Source organism: Chiloscyllium punctatum, chromosome 34 (genome assembly GCF_047496795.1).
Source record: "Chiloscyllium punctatum isolate Juve2018m chromosome 34, sChiPun1.3, whole genome shotgun sequence".
Classification (NCBI taxonomy): Eukaryota; Metazoa; Chordata; class Chondrichthyes; order Orectolobiformes; family Hemiscylliidae; genus Chiloscyllium; species Chiloscyllium punctatum.
The window spans coordinates 55,633,410-55,653,719 of NC_092772.1; the positions used below are offsets into that span (position 1 = coordinate 55,633,410).

At 55.2% G+C, this 20,310-nt stretch overlaps 1 protein-coding gene across 2 annotated transcripts; it reads right to left on the reverse strand.

Annotated features, from left to right (window-relative positions):
* Positions 1 to 1,098: 1,098 nt before the first annotated feature.
* Positions 1,099 to 19,860, reverse strand: LOC140459018 (CD276 antigen homolog). Of its 2 annotated transcripts, XM_072553731.1 has the most exons (8): positions 19,685 to 19,860; positions 18,750 to 18,854; positions 13,828 to 13,890; positions 12,676 to 13,017; positions 8,226 to 8,528; positions 6,725 to 6,862; positions 3,650 to 3,706; positions 1,099 to 1,801 (listed from the first exon to the last, which is right to left on the reverse strand). In XM_072553731.1, exons 3-8 carry the CDS (start codon positions 13,883 to 13,885, stop codon positions 1,785 to 1,787), a joined length of 915 nt encoding a protein of 304 aa, XP_072409832.1. In that variant the 5' UTR covers positions 13,886 to 13,890; positions 18,750 to 18,854; positions 19,685 to 19,860; the 3' UTR covers positions 1,099 to 1,784. The 2 variants fall into 2 exon arrangements, with proteins under 2 accessions (XP_072409832.1, XP_072409831.1); XM_072553730.1 differs by lacking the exon at positions 18,750 to 18,854 and having other exon boundaries at positions 19,685 to 19,859.
* Positions 19,861 to 20,310: the final 450 nt, after the last annotated feature.

Genomic DNA, 20,310 nt, shown 5'->3' on the forward strand with positions numbered 1-20,310 from the left:
TGTCCCTGGGAGTGTTTGATGGGGGGACAGTGTAGAGAGAGCTTTACTCTGTATCTAACCCCGTGCTGTCGCTGTCCCTGGGAGTGTTTGATGGGGGACAGTGTAGAGGGAGCTTTACTCTGTATCTAACCCCGTGCTGTCCCTGTCCTGGGAGTATTTGATGGGAGACAGTGTAGAGGGAGCTTTACTCTGTATCTAACCCCGTGCTGTCCCTGTCCTGGGAGTGTTTGATGGGGGTGAGTGTAGAGAGAGCTTTACTCTGTATCAAACCCTGTGCTGTCCCTGTCCTGGGAGTGTTTGATGGGAGACAGTGTAGAGTGAGCTTTACTCTGTATCTAACCCTGTGCTGTCCCTGTCCTGGGAGTATTTGATGGGGACAGTGTAGAGGGAGCTTTACTCTGTATCTAACCCCGTGCTGTCCCTGTCCTGGGGGTGTTTGATGGGGGACAGTGTAGAGGAAGCTTTACTCTGTATCTAACCCCGTGCTGTCCCTGTCCTGGGAGTGTTTGATGGGAGACAGTGTAGAGAGAGCTTTACTCTGTATCTAACCCTGTGCTGTCCCTGTCCTGGGAGTGTTTGATGGGAGACAGTGTAGAGTGAGCTTTACTCTGTATCTAACCCTGTGCTGTCCCTGTCCTGGGAGTATTTGATGGGGACAGTGTAGAGGGAGCTTTACTCTGTATCTAACCCCGTGCTGTCCCTGTCCTGGGGGTGTTTGATGGGGGACAGTGTAGAGGAAGCTTTACTCTGTATCTAACCCCGTACTGTCCCTGTCCTGGGAGTGTTTGATGGGGGACAGTGTAGAGGGAGCTTTACTCTGTATCTAACCCCGTACCGTCCCTGTCCTGGGAGTGTTTGATGGGGGACAGTGTAGAGGGAGCTTTACTCTGTATCTAACCCCGTACTGTCCCTGTCCTGGGAGTGTTTGATGGGGGACAGTGTAAAGAAAGATTTATTCTGTATCTAACCCCGTACTGTCCCTGTCCTGGGAGTGTTTGATGGGGGACAGTGTAAAGAAAGATTTATTCTGTATCTAACCTCGTACTGTCCCTGTCCTGGGAGAGTTTGATGGGGCATGTAATAAAAATCCACAAAAAGTAATCGTTAAAAAAATCAGATATTTATACACCATTTCTTCCCATTTACAAAACTGTACAAATATTACTTACAAAATATACTTCATTCGCATATTGTTAGGTCAACTCTTGTACGACATTTCTGTTGACTACAATGGCCAACCACAGATCAATGATCAAAACCCAATCTCACTCCAACTTTCAGTTCCAGACCCTCAGCGGGAATCCACCGAGGGAATCCCCAGAGATCTGGAGATCTGATCAATGGGGTAAAAGTGTCCCTGAGTTTATTGGATGTCAGCATGTCAGATGATCAGAGTCACATTGCCTTCTCAGGGGATTTTGCTGTGTACAAATCAACATCCCCTCATCCTCTCCACTGCAGTGGTGCCCTCGTTCTGAATAAAAACGAGCTGTGAGGCATTGTGGGATGGTGAAAGTCGCTACAGAAATGCAAAGTGTCTCTTCCCTCAGTTCCTTCTCCATCCACCCCTGACTTCCCAACGCTTCAAGCCTAATCCTGCAATTCCGTGACGCCCAACTCTTTCCTCGACGTTCCAGAGTTCTCTGATGCTGGGTGTGAGGCTTCTGTTCCTTGTCAGGTCCAGCTGCTATTCAGCACTGGGGTGCATCACCTGCTCTTCCTGACCTGGTGTACCTCCAGTCCGTGCTTCCCAACAAAGTGGGGTCGATCTCGCAGTGCCCATTCTAAATGGCCTGCAGCTCTGCGAGGCGAGAATGGGGAACAATGTTAATGGTCGGACCCAGCACGCACTCCCCACCTTGTGGCGTTGAGTGGATTTGCAGGCTTCCAACCCCCTCACTCAGACACGTCCCACTCTCCATTTAACCATCGCACACCACTTGGTCATTCTTGCTGTCCGGGGGGGTTGGAAGGGGATTACAGAGATAGGGGCGGGTGTAGGGGCTGGAGGGGGTTACAGAGATAGGGAGGGGGTGTAGGGGCTGGAGGAGGTTACAGAGATAGGGAGGGGGTGTAGGGGCTGGAGGGGGTTACAGAGATAGGGAGGGGGGTAGGGGCTGGAGGGGGTTACAGAGATAGGGAGGGGGGTGTAGGGATTGGAGGGGGTTACAGAGATAGGGAGGGGGTGTAGGGATTGGAGGGGGTTACAGAGATAGGGAGGGGGTGTAGGGGCTGGAGGGGGTTACAGAGATAGGGAGGGGGTTACAGAGATTGGGAGGGGGAATAGGGATTGGAGGGGGTTACAGAGATAGGGAGGGGGTATAGGGACTGGAGGGGGTTACAGAGATAGGGAGGGGGTGTAGGGGCTGGAGGGGGTTACAGAGATAGGGAGGGGGGTGTAGGGATTGGAGGGGGTTACAGAGATAGGGAGGGGGTGTAGGGATTGGAGGGGGTTACAGAGATAGGGAGGGGGTGTAGGGGCTGGAGGGGGTTACAGAGATAGGGAGGGGGTTACAGAGATTGGGAGGGGGAATAGGGATTGGAGGGGGTTACAGAGATAGGGAGGGGGTATAGGGACTGGAGGGGGTTACAGAGATAGGGAGGAGTGTAGGGATTGGAGGGGGTTACAGAGATAGGGAGGGGTTGTAGGGGCTGGAGGAGGTTACAGAGATAGGGAGGGGGTTACAGAGATTGGGAGGGGGAATAGGGATTGGAGGGGGTTACAGAGATAGGGAGGGGGTATAGGGACTGGAGGGGGTTACAGAGATAGGGAGGGGGTGTAGGGGCTGGAGGGGGTTACAGAGATAGGGAGGAGGTGTAGGGGCTGGAGGGGGTTACAGAGATAGGGAGAGATGTAGGGATTGGAGGAGGTGTCAGAGATAGGGAGGGGTGTAGGGGCTGGAGGGGATTAAGGAGGTAGGCGAGGGGAGGGTGATGTGAGATTTAAACAGAGGAGTGACTGCTATAGCTGACAGGACAGGCTGGTGCTCAGCTGCGATGCCCCACATGGCCAAATAGCCCACCCACATGACAATATACACACACACACACACACGCTCAGTCAGTGCAAGTGGGTCAGGATAGAGGGATGGAGAAAGACAGACAGGAGGAAAGATAAAGAGGGGAGGAGAAAGAGAGACGGGAAGAGAGAGCGTCTGTCGGAATAATGAAAAGACAGGAAGGAGAATCAGGGAATGGAGGAGGGAGAGAGAGAGAGAGAAAGTGAGAGAGACAGATAGTGAAAGAGAGAGAGAGAGACAGAGAGATAGTGAAAGAGAGGGAGAGAGAGAGAGAGAGAGAGAGAGACAGATAGTGAAAGAGAGAGGGAGAGACAGAGAGATAGTGAAAGAGAGGGAGAGAGAGAGAGAGAGAGAGAGAGAGAGAGAGAGAAAGAGAGAGAGAGAGAGATAGTGAAAGAGAGGGAGAGAGAGAGAGAGAGAGAGAGACAGATAGTGAAAGAGAGAGGGAGAGAGAGAGAGAGAGGAATAGTAGAGAGTGAGTTTCCAAGACAGGAAGGATGCTGAAGAGAGGGAGAACAAAGGAGAGGGAGTGTGAGAGAGGATTTTGGAGAAGGGGAGAGAGAGAGAGGGGGATGTGAAAATAAAGAGAGAGAGGAGATGGGTTTGTAGGTAAACGATTGAGTGAATACCTGTCATCGAGGGCTCACTTTTGGCGGGATTCTCTGCTGTGTCTGTGCTGGGCACACCTGTGTGTGAGAGAGAGAGAGAGAGAGAGTGTGAAAGGGATCAGAATGGAGGGAGGTGCTGAGCGACCATTCGAGGCCCTTCAACCCCAGAGAGACAGCCACAACCAAGCTTCCCCTCCTCCCCCTCCCTCTGGAGTTCATTTCAGGCCTCAGTCCCCTCAGAGATCAAACAATACCAAGCTACAGGGCGGAGGATGGAGACACAGAAGGGGCTATCAGGAAAAACCCAACAGGCCAAATGGTCTCCTCCTGGAGACTAAAAATGGCTCCATGGCCTGAAATGGGGGGAACGGGTTGGGTAAGGAGGTGGGGGAGGGGCAAGATTGACGTCTCATAGTCAAGAGTGTGACAGCACGGAAACAGACCCTTCGGCCCAACCCGTCCATGCTGACCCAGATATCCCAACCCAATCTAGTCCCACCTGCCAGCACCCGGCCCATATCCCTCCAAACCCTTCCTATTCATATACCCATCCAAATGCCCCTTAAATGTTGTAATTGTCCCAGCCTCCACCATATCCTCTGGCAGCTCATTCCATACACGTACCACCCTCTGGGTGAAAAAGTTGCCCCTTAGGTCTCTTTTATATCTTTCCCCTCTCACCCTAAACCTATGCCTCTCTAGTTCTGGACTCCCCCACCTCAGGGAAAAGACTTTCTCCATTTATCCTATCCATGCCCCTCATGATTTTATAAACCTCTATAAGGTCACCCCTCAGCCTCCGACACTCCAGGGAAAACAGCCCCAGTCTCATAGGATCCCTACTGTGTGGAAACAGGCCATTCGGCCCAACATATCCACATCGACCCTCTGAAGAGTCATCCACTCAGACGCATTCCCCTACTCTATTATCCTAAACTTACCCCTGACTAATCCACCCTAACCTGCACATCCCTGGACACTATGGGACAATTTCCCATGGCCAACCCAACCTAACCTGCACATCCCTGGACACTATGGGACAATTTAGCATGGCCAATCCACCCTAACCTACACATCCCTGGGCACTATGGGACAATTTAGCATGGCCAATCCACCCTAACCTTCACATCCCTGGGCACTATGGGACAATTTAGCATGGTCAATCCACCCTAACCTGCACATCCCTGGGCACTATGGGACAATTTAGCATGGCCAATCCACCCTAACCAACACATCCCTGGACACTATGGGACAATTTAGCATGGCCAATCCACCCTAACCTGCACATCCCTGGGCACTATGGGACAATTTCCCATGGCCAATCCACCCTAACCTGCACATCCCTGAGCACTATGGGACAATTTAGCACGGCCAATCCACCCTAACCTGCACTTCCCTGGGCAGTATGGGACAATTTAGCATGGCCAATCCACCCTAACCTGCAACTCCCTGGGCACTATGGGACAATTTCCCATGGCCAATCCATCCTAACCTACACATCCCTGGGCACTATGGGACAATTTAGCATGGCCAATCCACCCTAACCTACACATCCCTGGGCACTATGGGACAATTTAGCATGGCCAATCCACCCTAACCTGCACATCCCTGAGCACTATGGGACAATTTCCCATGGCCAATCCACCCTAACCTACACATCCCTGGGCACTATGGGACAATTTAGCATGGTCAATCCACCCTAACCTGCACATCCCTGGGCACTTTGGGACAATTTCCCATGGCCAATCCACCCTAACCTGCACGTCCCTGAGCACTATGGGACAATTTCCCATGGCCAATCCACCCTAACCTACACATCCCTGAGCACTATGGGACAATTTAGCATGGCCAATCCACCCTAACCTGCACATCCCTGGACACTATGGGACAATTTAGCATGGCCAATCCACCCCAACCTGCACATCCCTGAACACTATGGGACAATTTAGCATGGCCAATCCACCCTAACCTGCACGTCCCTGAGCACTATGGGACAATTTCCCATGGCCAATCCACCCTAACCTACACATCCCTGAGCACTATGGGACAATTTAGCATCGCCAATCCACCCTAACCTACACATCCCTGAGCACTATGGGACAATTTAGCATTGCCAATCCACCCTAACCTGCACATCCCTGGACACTATGGGACAATTTCCCATGGCCAATCCACCCTAACCTACACATCCCTGGACACTATGGGACAATTTAGCATCGCCAATCCACCCTAACCTACACATCCCTGAGCACTATGGGACAATTTAGCATTGCCAATCCACCCTAACCTGCACATCCCTGGACACTATGGGGCAATTTCCCATGGCCAATCCACCCTAACCTACACATCCCTGGGCACTATGGGACAATTTAGCATGGCCAATCCACCCTAACCTGCACACCCCTGGGCACTATGGGACAATTTAGCATCGCCAATCCACCCTAACCTACACATCCCTGAGCACTATGGGACAATTTAGCATTGCCAATCCACCCTAACCTGCACATCCCTGGACACTATGGGACAATTTCCCATGGCCAATCCACCCTAACCTACACATCCCTGGACACTATGGGACAATTTAGCATCGCCAATCCACCCTAACCTACACATCCCTGAGCACTATGGGACAATTTAGCATTGCCAATCCACCCTAACCTGCACATCCCTGGACACTATGGGGCAATTTCCCATGGCCAATCCACCCTAACCTACACATCCCTGGGCACTATGGGACAATTTAGCATGGCCAATCCACCCTAACCTGCACACCCCTGGGCACTATGGGACAATTTAGCATGGCCAATCCACCCTAACCTGGATGTCTTTGGATTGTGGGAGGAAACCGGAGCACCTGGAGGAAACCCACGCAGACACGGGGAGAATGTGCAAACTCCACACAGAGAGTTGCCTGAGGCTGGGATTGAACCCAGGTCCCGTGAGGCAGCAGTGCTAACCTGTGTCACCCCTGCACATCAACCCTCCAGTCCCAGGAACATCCTGGTGAATCACTTCTGCACCCTTAGCAGAGAGTCCCGTCCTTCCTATAGCAGGGTGACCAGACCCGGACGCAGTATTCTGGAAGGGAGCTCTTACCTCTGTATCGTCCCCTGTGTGAACAGATGATCGCAACAATCAGCCCCACACAGACTACAGCACTGATGGACACAGAGAGAGCGATGAGGTACTGAGGGTAGCCAGCGTCAGACTGTGAACCCGAGTCGGTGTGGGTATCTGTGGGCGGGAGGGAAGAAAGCATTCTGGGTAAATGTTCGGCTCACGTTGGCTGTCCCGTGGTCAATCACCGTCACGCGCTGTGCCTGCCCCCTTCATCGCAGCAACACCATGGAAAGGCCGGCACTGTGTGTGACCAGCTGCTCCTGAGATACCACTCCCCCAGGGCTCCACGGCTCGGACCCAGGACCCAGCACCCACTCCCCACACCATTCCCCCCCCCCCCCCCCCCCGCCATACCTCTCCACCTACACCAGTGAACATGTCAGTCCCCAGAACACACACACTGACCTCTCTCCATATACCCCACATGGTGACCCATCGGAGTCTGGCAACATTCCCAGTGTAGTGTGGGCTTTACTCTATATCTAACCCCGTGCTGTCCCTGTCCTGGGAGTGTTTGATGGGGGACAGTGTAGTGTGGGCTTTACTCTGTATCTAACCCCGTGCTGTCCCTGTCCTGGGAGTGTTTGATGGGGGGACAGTGTAGAGGGAGCTTTACTCTGTATCTAACCCCGTGCTGTCCCTGTCCTGAGAGTGTTTGATAGGGGACAGTGTAGAGGGAGCTTTACTCTGTATCTAACCCCGTGCTGTCCCTGTCCTGGGAGTGTTTGATGGGGGACAGTGTAGAGTGAGCTTTACTCTGTATCTAACCCCGTGCTGTCCCTGTCCTGGGAGTGTTTGATGAGGGGACAGTGTAGAGGGAGCTTTACTCTGTATCTAACCCCGTGTTGTCCCTGTCCTGGGAGTATTTGATGAGGGGACAGTGTAGAGGGAGCTTTACTCTGTATCTAACCCCGTGTTGTCCCTGTCCTGGGAGTGTTTGATGGGGACAGTGTAGAGGGAGCTTTACTCTGTATCTAACCCCCGTGCTGTCCCTATCCTGGGAGTGTTTGATGGGGGACAGTGTAGTGGGAGCTTTACCCTGTATCTAATCCTGTGCTGTCCCTGTCCTGGGAGTGTTTGATGGGAGACAGTGTAGAGAGATCTTTACCCTGTATCTAATCCAGTGCTGTCCCTATCCTGGGAGTGTTTGATAGGGGACAGTGTAGAGGGAGCTTTACTCTGTATCTAATCCAGTGCTGTCCCTGTCCTGGGAGTGTTTGATAGGGGTACAGTGTAGAGGAAGCTTTACCCTGGATCTAATCCTGTGCTGTTCCTGTCCTGGGAGTGTTTGATGGGGGCCAGTGTAGAGGGAGCTTTACCCTGGATCTAACCCCATGCTATCTTGTACTTTCTCACTATCAGGAGCCAGTGTGTGCACTGAAAGGACGGATGATGTGGTAAGGGAACTCAGGTCCTTGTGTTTTTGAGCGACAGTTCACCGCTGTGCGAAGACCAAACGCTCTATGAAAACACTTACATGTCCACACTGAGGAATGCAGGTGTTCCGAAGTCCTCCTGTTTAAGATGGAACAGCGAACCGACATTCCGAGGGGGGCAATGATCCGGATGTTGCTGGAGACATTGTACAGGCCCGTTATAGGATCAGCTGCCACTGAAGTGTTCTCTTCCATATTCAGGGGCAGAGGTCTCCCAGCGTCATCGGTCCAGTTCAGAACTGGTGCTGGGAATCCCCCAGAGGAACGACAGCTCAAATTCACAGGGAGACCCACATCGAGAACATCTCCTGGTGATGCTGACAACATCGGAGGCTGGTACGGAGCTAGACAAGAGGAATATATCGGAGGGTCATACACAGGGCCCTGTGTTACTGACTGTATCCCTACTGATGATAATCCCCCTCCCTCACACTGTCACTCAGTAACCCCTCTCCCCCCCCCCAGTGCCCTGTGTTACTGACTGTATCCCTACTGATGTTAATCCAGCTCCCTCACACTGTCCCTCAGTAACCCCTCTCCCCCCCCCAGGGCCCTGTGTTACTGACTGTATCCCTACTGATGTTAATCCAGCTCCCTCACACTGTCACTCAGTAACCCCTCTCCCCCCCAGGGCCCTGTGTTACTGACTGTATCCCTACTGATGTTAATCCCTCTCCCTCACACTGTCCCTCAGTAACCCCTCTCCCCCCCCCCCAGTGCCCTGTGTTACTGACTGTATCCCTACTGATGTTAATCCAGCTCCCTCACACTGTCCCTCAGTAACCCCTCTCCCCCCCCAGGGCCCTGTGTTACTGACTGTATCCCTACTGATGTTAATCCCTCTCCCTCACACTGTCACTCAGTAACCCCTCTCCCCCCCCAGGGCCCTGTGTTACTGACTGTATCCCTACTGATGTTAATCCAGCTCCCTCACACTGTCCCTCAGTAACCCCTCTCCCCCCCAGGGCCCTGTGTTACTGACTGTATCCCTACTGATGTTAATCCAGCTCCCTCACACTGTCCCTCAGTAACCCCTCTCCCCCCCAGGGCCCTGTGTTACTGACTGTATCCCTACTGATGTTAATCCCCCTCCCTCACACTGTCCCTCAGTAACCCCTCTCCCCCCCCCCAGGGCCCTGTGTTACTGACTGTATCCCTACTGATGTTAATCCCCCTCCCTCACACTGTCCTTCAGTAACCCCTCTCCCCCCCCAGGGCCCTGTGTTACTGACTGTATCCCTACTGATGTTAATCCAGCTCCCTCACACTGTCCCTCAGTAACCCCTCTCCCCCCAGGGGCCTGTGTTACTGACTGTATCCCTACTGATGTTAATCCCCCTCCCTCACACTGTCCCTCAGTAACCCCTCTCCCCCCCCCAGGGCCCTGTGTTACTGACTGTATCTCCCCTGATGTTAATCCCCCTCCCTCACACTGTCCCTCAGTAACCCCTCTCCCCCCCCCAGTGCCCTGTGTTACTGACTGTATCCCTACTGATGTTAATCCAGCTCCCTCACACTGTCACTCAGTAACCCCTCTCCCCCCCAGGGCCCTGTGTTACTGACTGTATCCCTACTGATGTTAATCCAGCTCCCTCACACTGTCCCTCAGTAACCCCTCTCCCCCCAGGGGCCTGTGTTACTGACTGTATCCCTACTGATGTTAATCCCCCTCCCTCACACTGTCCCTCAGTAACCCCTCTCCCCCCCCCAGGGCCCTGTGTTACTGACTGTATCTCCCCTGATGTTAATCCCCCTCCCTCACACTGTCCCTCAGTAACCCCCCCCCCCCCCCCCAGGGCCCTGTGTTACTGACTGTATCCCTACTGATGTTAATCCAGCTCCCTCACACTGTCCTTCAGTAACCCCTCTCCCCCCCCAGGGCCCTGTGTTACTGACTGTATCTCCCCTGATGTTAATCCCCCTCCCCCACACTGTCCCTCAGTAACCCCTCTCCCCCCCCCAGTGCCCTGTGTTACTGACTGTATCTCCCCTGATGTTAATCCCCCTCCCTCACACTGTCCCTCAGTAACCCCTCTCCCCCCCCCCCAGTGCCCTGTGTTACTGACTGTATCCCTACTGATGTTAATCCAGCTCCCTCACACTGTCACTCAGTAACCCCTCTCCCCCCCCAGGGCCCTGTGTTACTGACTGTATCCCTACTGATGTTAATCCAGCTCCCTCACACTGTCCCTCAGTAACCCCTCTCCCCCCCAGGGCCCTGTGTTACTGACTGTATCCCTACTGATGTTAATCCAGCTCCCTCACACTGTCACTCAGTAACCCCTCTCCCCCCCCCAGGGCCCTGTGTTACTGACTGTATCCCTACTGATGTTAATCCAGCTCCCTCACACTGTCACTCAGTAACCCCTCTCCCCCCACAGTGCCCTGTGTTACTGACTGTATCTGTACTGATGTTAATCCAGCTCCCTCACACTGTCACTCAGTAACCCCTCTCCCCCCCCCCAGGGCCATGTGTTACTGACTGTATCCCTACTGATGTTAATCCCCCTCCCTCACACTGTCCCTCAGTAACCCCTCTCCCCCCCAGGGCCCTGTGTTACTGACTGTATCTGTACTGATGTTAATCCCCCTCCCCCACACTGTCACTCAGTAACCCCCCCCCCCCCCAGTGCCCTGTGTTACTGACTGTATCCCTACTGATGTTAATCCCCCTCCCTCACACTGTCACTCAGTAACCCCTCTCCCCCCCCCAGGGCCCTGTGTTACTGACTGTATCCCTACTGATGTTAATCCAGCTCCCTCACACTGTCCCTCAGTAACCCCTCTCCCCCCCCCCCCCAGTGCCCTGTGTTACTGACTGTATCCCTACTGATGTTAATCCCCCTCCCTCACACTGTCCCTCAGTAACCCCCCCCCCCCCAGTGCCCTGTGTTACTGACTGTATCCCTACTGATGTTAATCCCCCTCCCTCACACTGTCACTCAGTAACCCCTCTCCCCCCCCCAGGGCCCTGTGTTACTGACTGTATCCCTACTGATGTTAATCCAGCTCCCTCACACTGTCACTCAGTAACCCCTCTCCCCCTCCCCAGTGCCCTGTTACTGACTGTATCCCTACTGATGTTAATCCCCCTCCCTCACACTGTCCCTCAGTAACCCCTCTCCCCCCCCCCCCCAGTGCCCTGTGTTACTGACTGTGTCTGTACTGATGTTAATCCAGCTCCCTCACACTGTCACTCAGTAACCCCTCTCCCCCAGTGCCCTGTGTTACTGACTGTATCCCTACTGATGTTAATCCCCCTCCCCTACACTGTCCCTCAGTAACCCCTCTATCCCCCAGTGCCCTGTGTTACTGACTGTATCTGTACTGATGTTAATCCCCCTCCCTCACACTGTCCCTCAGTAACCTCTCTCCCCCCCCCAGGGCCCTGTGTTACTGACTGTATCCCTACTGATGTTAATCCAGCTCCCTCACACTGTCACTCAGTAACCCCTCTCCCCCCCCAGGGCCCTGTGTTACTGACTGTATCCCTACTGATGTTAATCCAGCTCCCTCACACTGTCACTCAGTAACCCCTCTCCCCCAGGGCCCTGTGTTACTGACTGTATCCCTACTGATGTTAATCCAGCTCCCTCACACTGTCACTCAGTAACCCCTCTCCCCCCCCAGGGCCCTGTGTTACTGACCGTATCCCTACTGATGTTAATCCAGCTCCCTCACACTGTCACTCAGTAACCCCTCTCCCCCCCCCAGGGCCCTGTGTTACTGACTGTATCCCTACTGATGTTAATCCAGCTCCCTCACACTGTCACTCAGTAACCCCTCTCCCCCCCCCCAGGGCCCTGTGTTACTGACTGTATCCCTACTGATGTTAATCCCCCTCCCTCACACTGTCACTCAGTAACCCCTCTCCCCCCCCAGGGCCCTGTGTTACTGACTGTATCTGTCCTGATGTTAATCCAGCTCCCTCACACTGTCACTCAGTAACCCCTCTCCCCCCCCCCCCCCAGGGCCCTGTGTTACTGACTGTATCCCTACTGATGTTAATCCAGCTCCCTCACACTGTCACTCAGTAACCCCTCTCCCCCCCCCCAGGGCCCTGTGTTACTGACTGTATCCCTACTGATGTTAATCCAGCTCCCTCACACTGTCACTCAGTAACCCCTCTCCCCCCCCAGGGCCCTGTGTTACTGACTGTATCTGTCCTGATGTTAATCCAGCTCCCTCACACTGTCACTCAGTAACCCCTCTCCCCACCCCCAGTGCCCTGTGTTACTGACTGTATCCCTACCGATGTTAATCCAGCTCCCTCACACTGTCACTCAGTAACCCCTCTCCCCCCCCAGGGCCCTGTGTTACTGACTGTATCCCTACTGATATTAATCCAGCTCCCTCACACTGTCACTCAGTAACCCCTCTCCCCCCCCAGGGCCCTGTGTTACTGACGGTTCCCCAATGTTGATGGGAGTGTGTGTGTAGGCCGAACTCTATCCTGGATCAGTGTCTTCTGTGATAAACCCCAATGCTTACCAGCTACCTGTAGTTGGATCTGACATTCGCCAACCTTCTTGCGACGAACAATGAGAATGCAGCTGTATTTGCCATCGTCCTTCACGTTGACGTTGTTCATTTGTAGAGAGAGATTTCCCTTTTGTAACTCTGCCTTGGGAATTATCGTCCTCCCAGAATAATGAGGTTTCACATAGCGTTCTTCAGGCCTGCCATTCAGGAAGTTGTAGGCGACCTCATTGCGAGCGGTTTGCCAATATACCCGGGCTGACTCGAGTGGTATTGGTCCCTTCTCCTTGTAAAGACAGGGCAGTAATACCTGTCCTCCGAGTGTCCCAGGCACAACGCAGCCAGACACACACTCTGGAAGTGCAGGCAATGACAGTGGAATTATAATCTATCCCCAGGACTACCAGCCCCACATTCCCCCCCCCCCCAAACTCCCTGTGGGAGTCAGTCCCACATTCCCCACTCCCCCACTCCCTGTGGGAGTGAGTCTCACATTCCCCCCCCCCAAACTCCCTGTGAGAGTCAGTCCCACATTCCCCACTCCCCCACTCCCTGTGGGAGTGACTCCCACATTCCCCAACCCCCCCCACTCCCTGTGGGAGTCAGTCCCACATTCCCCACTCCCCCACTCCCTGTGGGAGTGACTCCCACATTCCCCAACCCCCCCCACTCCCTGTGGGAGTCAGTCCCACATTCCCCACTCCCCCACTCCCTGTGGGAGTGACTCCCACATTCCCCAACCCCCCCCACTCCCTGTGGGAGTCAGTCCCACATTCCCCACTCCCCCACTCCCTGTGGGAGTGACTCCCACATTCCCCAACCCCCTCTCCCTGTGGGAGTTTGTCCCACATTCCCCCCCCCCAAACTCCCTGTGGGAGTCAGTCTCACATTCCCCACCCCCATCCACCCTGCGAGAGTGATCCCACAGTCCCCCCCTACCCTGTGGGAGTGAGTCCCACATTCCCCACCCCAGCCCAGGTCTCGGCTATACCGACAGCCAATGGGAAGGCAGGACCTGCTGCTCAGCGATGACACTCCTGGTCGAATTGCTGCTGTAACAGCTGCTGTATGGGTATATAGGCTGGAGGCCCAGCTGTGGGATCGTGCTGTGCAGAACGCAGTGACATGGGGGTGGGAGGAGGCGCCTGACTGTGTCCTACCCACCTGACCAGGCCTGACACACTCGGGTGAGGAGCAGAATACCCGACAACAACAGCATCATCCAACCTGGAACAGCACGGAGAGGGGAGTTAGTTCACACTCACACTCACACTCACACTCTCACACACACACTCTCACACACACACTCACTCACACACTCACTCACACTCACACACTCTCACACACTCACACACGCACTCCCCCAACACATACTCACACACACACTCACACACACACACTCTCACACTCACACACTCCCTCCAACACACACACACGCACGCTCACACACGCACGCTCACACATACACGCACACTCACACACTCACACGCACACTCACACATTCCCCCAACACACTCACACTCCCCCAACACACTCACACTCCCCCAACACACACACACACACAATCTCCCCCAACACACACACACACACTCCCCCAACACACACACACACTCCCCCAACACACACACACTCCCCCAACACACACACACACCAACACACACACACACACACAATCTCCCCCAACACACACACACAATCTCCCCAAACACACACACACAATCTCCCCAAACACACACACACACTCCCCCAACACACACACACTCCCACAACACACACACTGTCCCAACACACACTCCCCCAACACACACACACTCCACCAACACACACATACCCTAACACACACAAAGTCCCCCAACACACACACACACTCCCCAACACACACACACACTCCCCAACACACACACACACTCCCCAACACACACACTCCCACAACACACACACTCCCACAACACACACACACTCTCCCAACACACAGTCCACTAACACACACTCCCCCAACAAACACACACTCCACCAACACACGCTCCCCCAACACACGCACACTCCCCCAACACACACACACACTCCCCCAACGCACACACTCTCTCCCCCAACATAAACACACTCCCCCAACACACACACACACTCTCCCAACACACACACACACCCCCAACACACACACTCCCCCCAACACACACACACACCCCCAACACACAAACACACACCCCCAACACACACTCCCATCCCCAACACACACACACTCCCCCAACACACGCTCCCCCCAACACACACACTCCCCCAACACACACTCCCCCAACACACACACACTCCCCCAACACACACTCCCCCAACACACACACACTCCTCCAACACACACACTCCCCCAACACACACACACTCCCCCAACACACACACTCCCCCAACACACACACACTCCACCAACACACACACACTCACCAACACACACACACTCACCCCCAACACACACTCCCCCAACACACACACACTCCCCCAACACACACACAATCTCCCCAACACACACACACACTCCCCCAACACACACACACACTCCCCCAACACACACACACTCCCCCAACACACACACAATCTCCCCAACACACACACACACTCCCCCAACACACACACACGCCACAACACACACACTCTCCCAAATACACACACTCCACCAACACACACACACTTCCCCAACACAAACTCCCCTAACACACACTCCCCCCAACACACACACTCTCCCCCAACACACACTCTCCCCCAACACACACACTCTCCCCCAACACACCCACACTCCCCCAACACACACACACTCCCCCAACACACACACACACCCCCCAACACACACACACTCCCCCAACACAAACACACACCCCCAACACACACACACTCCCCCAACACACACACACTCCCCCAACACACACACCTCCCCCAACACACACACTCTCCCCCAACACACACACACTCCCCCAACACACACACTCTCCCCCAACACACACACTCTCCCCCAACACACACACACTCCCCCAACACACACACACTCCCCAACACACACACACTCCCCCAACACACACACACACACTCCCCCCAACACACACACACTCCCCCAACACACCCACACTCCCCCAACACACACACACTCCCCCAACACACACACACACTCCTCCCCCAACACACACACTCTCCCCCAACACACACACTCTCCCCCCAACACACACACACACCCCTCCCCCCAACACACACACTCACCCCCAACACACACACTCTCCCCCAACACACACACTCCCCCAACACACACACACTCCCCCAATACACCCACACTCCCCCAACACACCCACACTCTCCCCCCACACACCCACACTCCCCCAACACACACACACACTCTCCCCCAACACACACACACTCCCCCAACACACACACACACACTCCCCCAACACACACACACTCCCCCAACACACCCACACTCCCCCAACACACACACACTCCCCCAACACACACCCACACTCTCCCCCAACACACACACACTCCCCCAACACACACACACACTCCCCCCCACACACCCACACTCCCCCACACACCCACACTCCCCCAACACACCCACACTCCCCCAACACACCCACACTCTCCCCCCACACACACACACTCCCCCAACACACACACTCTCCCCCAACACACCCACACTCCCCCAACACACACACTCTCCCCACACACACACACACACACTCCCCCAACACACCCACACTCCCCCAACACACCCACTCTCCCCCAACACACCCACACTCCCCCAACACACACACACTCCCCCAACACACCCACACTCCCCCAACACACCCACACTCCCCCAACACACACACACTCCCCCAACACACCCACACTCCCCCAACACACCCACACTCCCCCAACACACCCACACTCCCCCAACACACCCACTCTCCCCCAACACACACCCATACTCTCCCCCCACACACACACACTCTCCCCCCACACACACACACTCCCCCACACACACACACTCCCCCAACACACACACACACTCTCCCCCAACACACACACACTCCCCCAACACACACACTCTCCCCCCACACACCCACACTCCCCCAACACACACACTCTCCCCCAACACACACACTCTCCCCCAACACACACACACTCTCCCCCAACACACACACACACTCCCCCAACACACCCACACTCCCCCAACACACACACACACACTCTCCCCCCACACACACACACTCTCCCCCAACACACACACTCTCCCCCAACACACACACACTCTCCCCCAACACACACACACTCTCCCCCAACACACCCACACTCTCCCCCAACACACACACACTCTCCCCCAACACACACACTCTCCCCCCACACACACACACTCCCCCAACACACACACTCTCCCCACACACACACACACACTCCCCCAACACACCCACACTCCCCCAACACACCCACTCTCCCCCAACACACCCACACTCCCCCAACACACCCACACTCCCCCAACACACCCACACTCCCCCAACACACCCACACTCCCCCAACACACACACACTCCCCCAACACACCCACACTCCCCCAACACACCCACACTCCCCCAACACACCCACTCTCCCCCAACACACACCCATACTCTCCCCCCACACACACACACTCTCCCCCCACACACACACACTCCCCCAACACACACACACTCCCCCAACACACACACACACTCTCCCCCAACACACACACACTCCCCCAACACACACACTCTCCCCCCACACACCCACACTCCCCCAACACACACACTCTCCCCCAACACACACACTCTCCCCCAACACACACACACTCTCCCCCAACACACACACACTCTCCCCCAACACACCCACACTCCCCCAACACACACACACACACTCTCCCCCCACACACACACACTCTCCCCCAACACACACACTCTCCCCCAACACACACACACTCTCCCCCAACACACACACACTCTCCCCCAACACACCCACACTCTCCCCCAACACACACACACTCTCCCCCAACACACACACTCTCCCCCAACACACACACACTCTCCCCAACACACACACACTCTCCCCCAACACACACACACTCTCCCCCAACACACACACTCTCCCCCAACACACACACACTCTCCCCCAACACACACACACTCTCCCCCAACACACACACACTCTCCCCCAACACACACACACTCTCCCCCAACACACCCACACTCCCCCACACACACACACACTCTCCCCCAACACACACACACTCTCCCCCAACACACACACACTCTCCCCCAACACACACACACTCTCCCCCAACACACACACACTCTCCCCAACACACACACACTCCCCCAACACACACACACACCCCCAACACACACACTCTCCCCCAACACACCCACACTCCCCCAACACACACACACTCTCCCCCAACACACACACACTCTCCCCCAACACACCCACACTCTCCCCCAACACACACACACTCTCCCCCAACACACACACTCTCCCCCAACACACACACACTCCCCCAACACACACACACACCCCCAACACACACACTCTCCCCCAACACACCCACACTCCCCCAACACACACACACTCTCCCCCAACACACACACACTCTCCCCCAACACACACACACTCCCCCAACACACACACACACTCTCCCCCAACACACACACACTCTCCCCCAACACACACACACTCTCCCCCAACACACACACACTCTCCCCCAACACACACACACTCTCCCCCAACACACACACTCTCCCCCAACACACACACACTCTCCCCCAACACACACACACTCTCCCCCAACACACCCACACACTCTCCCCAACACACACACACACACTCCCCCAACACACACACTCTCCCCCAACACACACACACTCTCCCCCAACACACACACACTCTCCCCCAACACACCCACACACTCTCCCCAACACACCCACACTCCCCCAACACACACACACACACTCCCCCAACACACCCACACTCCCCCAACACACACACACACTCTCCCCCAACACACCCACCCACACTCCCCCAACACACCCACACACTCATGTGGAATCTTTCAATGATACCCACACAATCACGGAGTCAGAAAGCCGACTCAAAGTTGATGTTCAGTAAAAAGTTTGAGGTGGAGGAGGAACAGTCTCGGTCACTGATTTAACAACAGCTGACTTCCACCTAAGAACGTGACAATGGTGTATTGGAGACGGTTCAGTCAGGGGGGGATTGTACCATCTATACCTCAGCAGATGGCACTGTGGCTCTATCTAAAGGTCATTGTTTGAGATCAGAGCTCACACTGCAGAGATCTCCCTGAGCAATCAGGACATTACACAGAGAGAGGGGACTGGCTGGTTATACCACAGCCTCACTGACAGCTCCTTCACTACTGTCGGAGGGTCAGTGCTGAGGGAGGGCCGCACTGTCAGAGGGTCAGTGCTGAGGGAGTGCCGCACTGTTGTAGGGTCAGTGCTGAGGGAGCGCCGCACTGTCGGAGGGTCAGTGCTGAGGGAAGGCCACACTGTCGGAGGGTCAGTGCTGAGGGAGTGGGCACTGTCGGAGGGTCAGTGCTGAGGGAGGGCCGCACTGTCAGAGGGTCAGTGCTGAGGGAGGGCCGCACTGTCAGAGGGTCAGTGCTGAGGGAGGGCCGCACTGTCAGAGGGTCAGTGCTGAGGGAGGGCCGCACTGTCAGAGGGTCAGTGCTGAGGGAGTGCCGCACTGTTGTAGGGTCAGTGCTGAGGGAGCGCCGCACTGTCGGAGGGTCAGTGCTGAGGGAGTGAGCACTGTCGGAGGGTCAGTGCTGAGGGAGTGGGCACTGTCGGAGGGTCAGTGCTGAGGGAGCGCCGCACTGTCGGAGGGTCAGTGCTGAGGGAGTGAGCACTGTCGGAGGGTCAGTGCTGAGGGAGTGAGCACTGTCGGAGGGTCAGTGCTGAGGGAGTGGGCCACATTGTTGGTTAATCCAGGGATAGTAGGGGACTGACAAACACCACAAAGAGCCATCTACTCACCCCTGGAACCCTGGAAGAGAAATTCAGACTGTCTTCAGCTGCCTGTTTCTCTCTGGTATCTTCCCTCGCTGCTCACCAATGTGCTTCGAACTGCCTGCCAAGACTTCGGGCTGTCTTTATACGCCCCAGAATTACACAGGAATTGAGTCACTTCCTCAAAATAACAAACCTGCTCCACAAGAGACCAATTGTGACGGAGGAGGATCTGTCATCTCCACCTTCCAGGAGTTGAACGCCTCCCTGCCCCCCCCCCCCTCCGAGAACACCCCTGCTCCAATCCCCTCCCCCAAGGGTGAACACAGGAAGGGACTGAACTGGGATCTTCCCATTCCCTCCAGGAGAGGGCCCTGTCAGTTGCTCAAAGCCAGGAGGTCCCGCACCGGGATGATATGAAGGGGGTGGGATCAGACACACACACACACACAGTCACACTCACACACACAGTCACACTCACACACACAGTCACATTCACACACTCACACACACTCACACACACTCACACACACTCACACCCTCACACACACACTCACACACACTCACACCCTCACACACACACTCACACACACTCACACTCACACCCTCACACACACACTCACACTCACACACACTCACACTCACACACACTC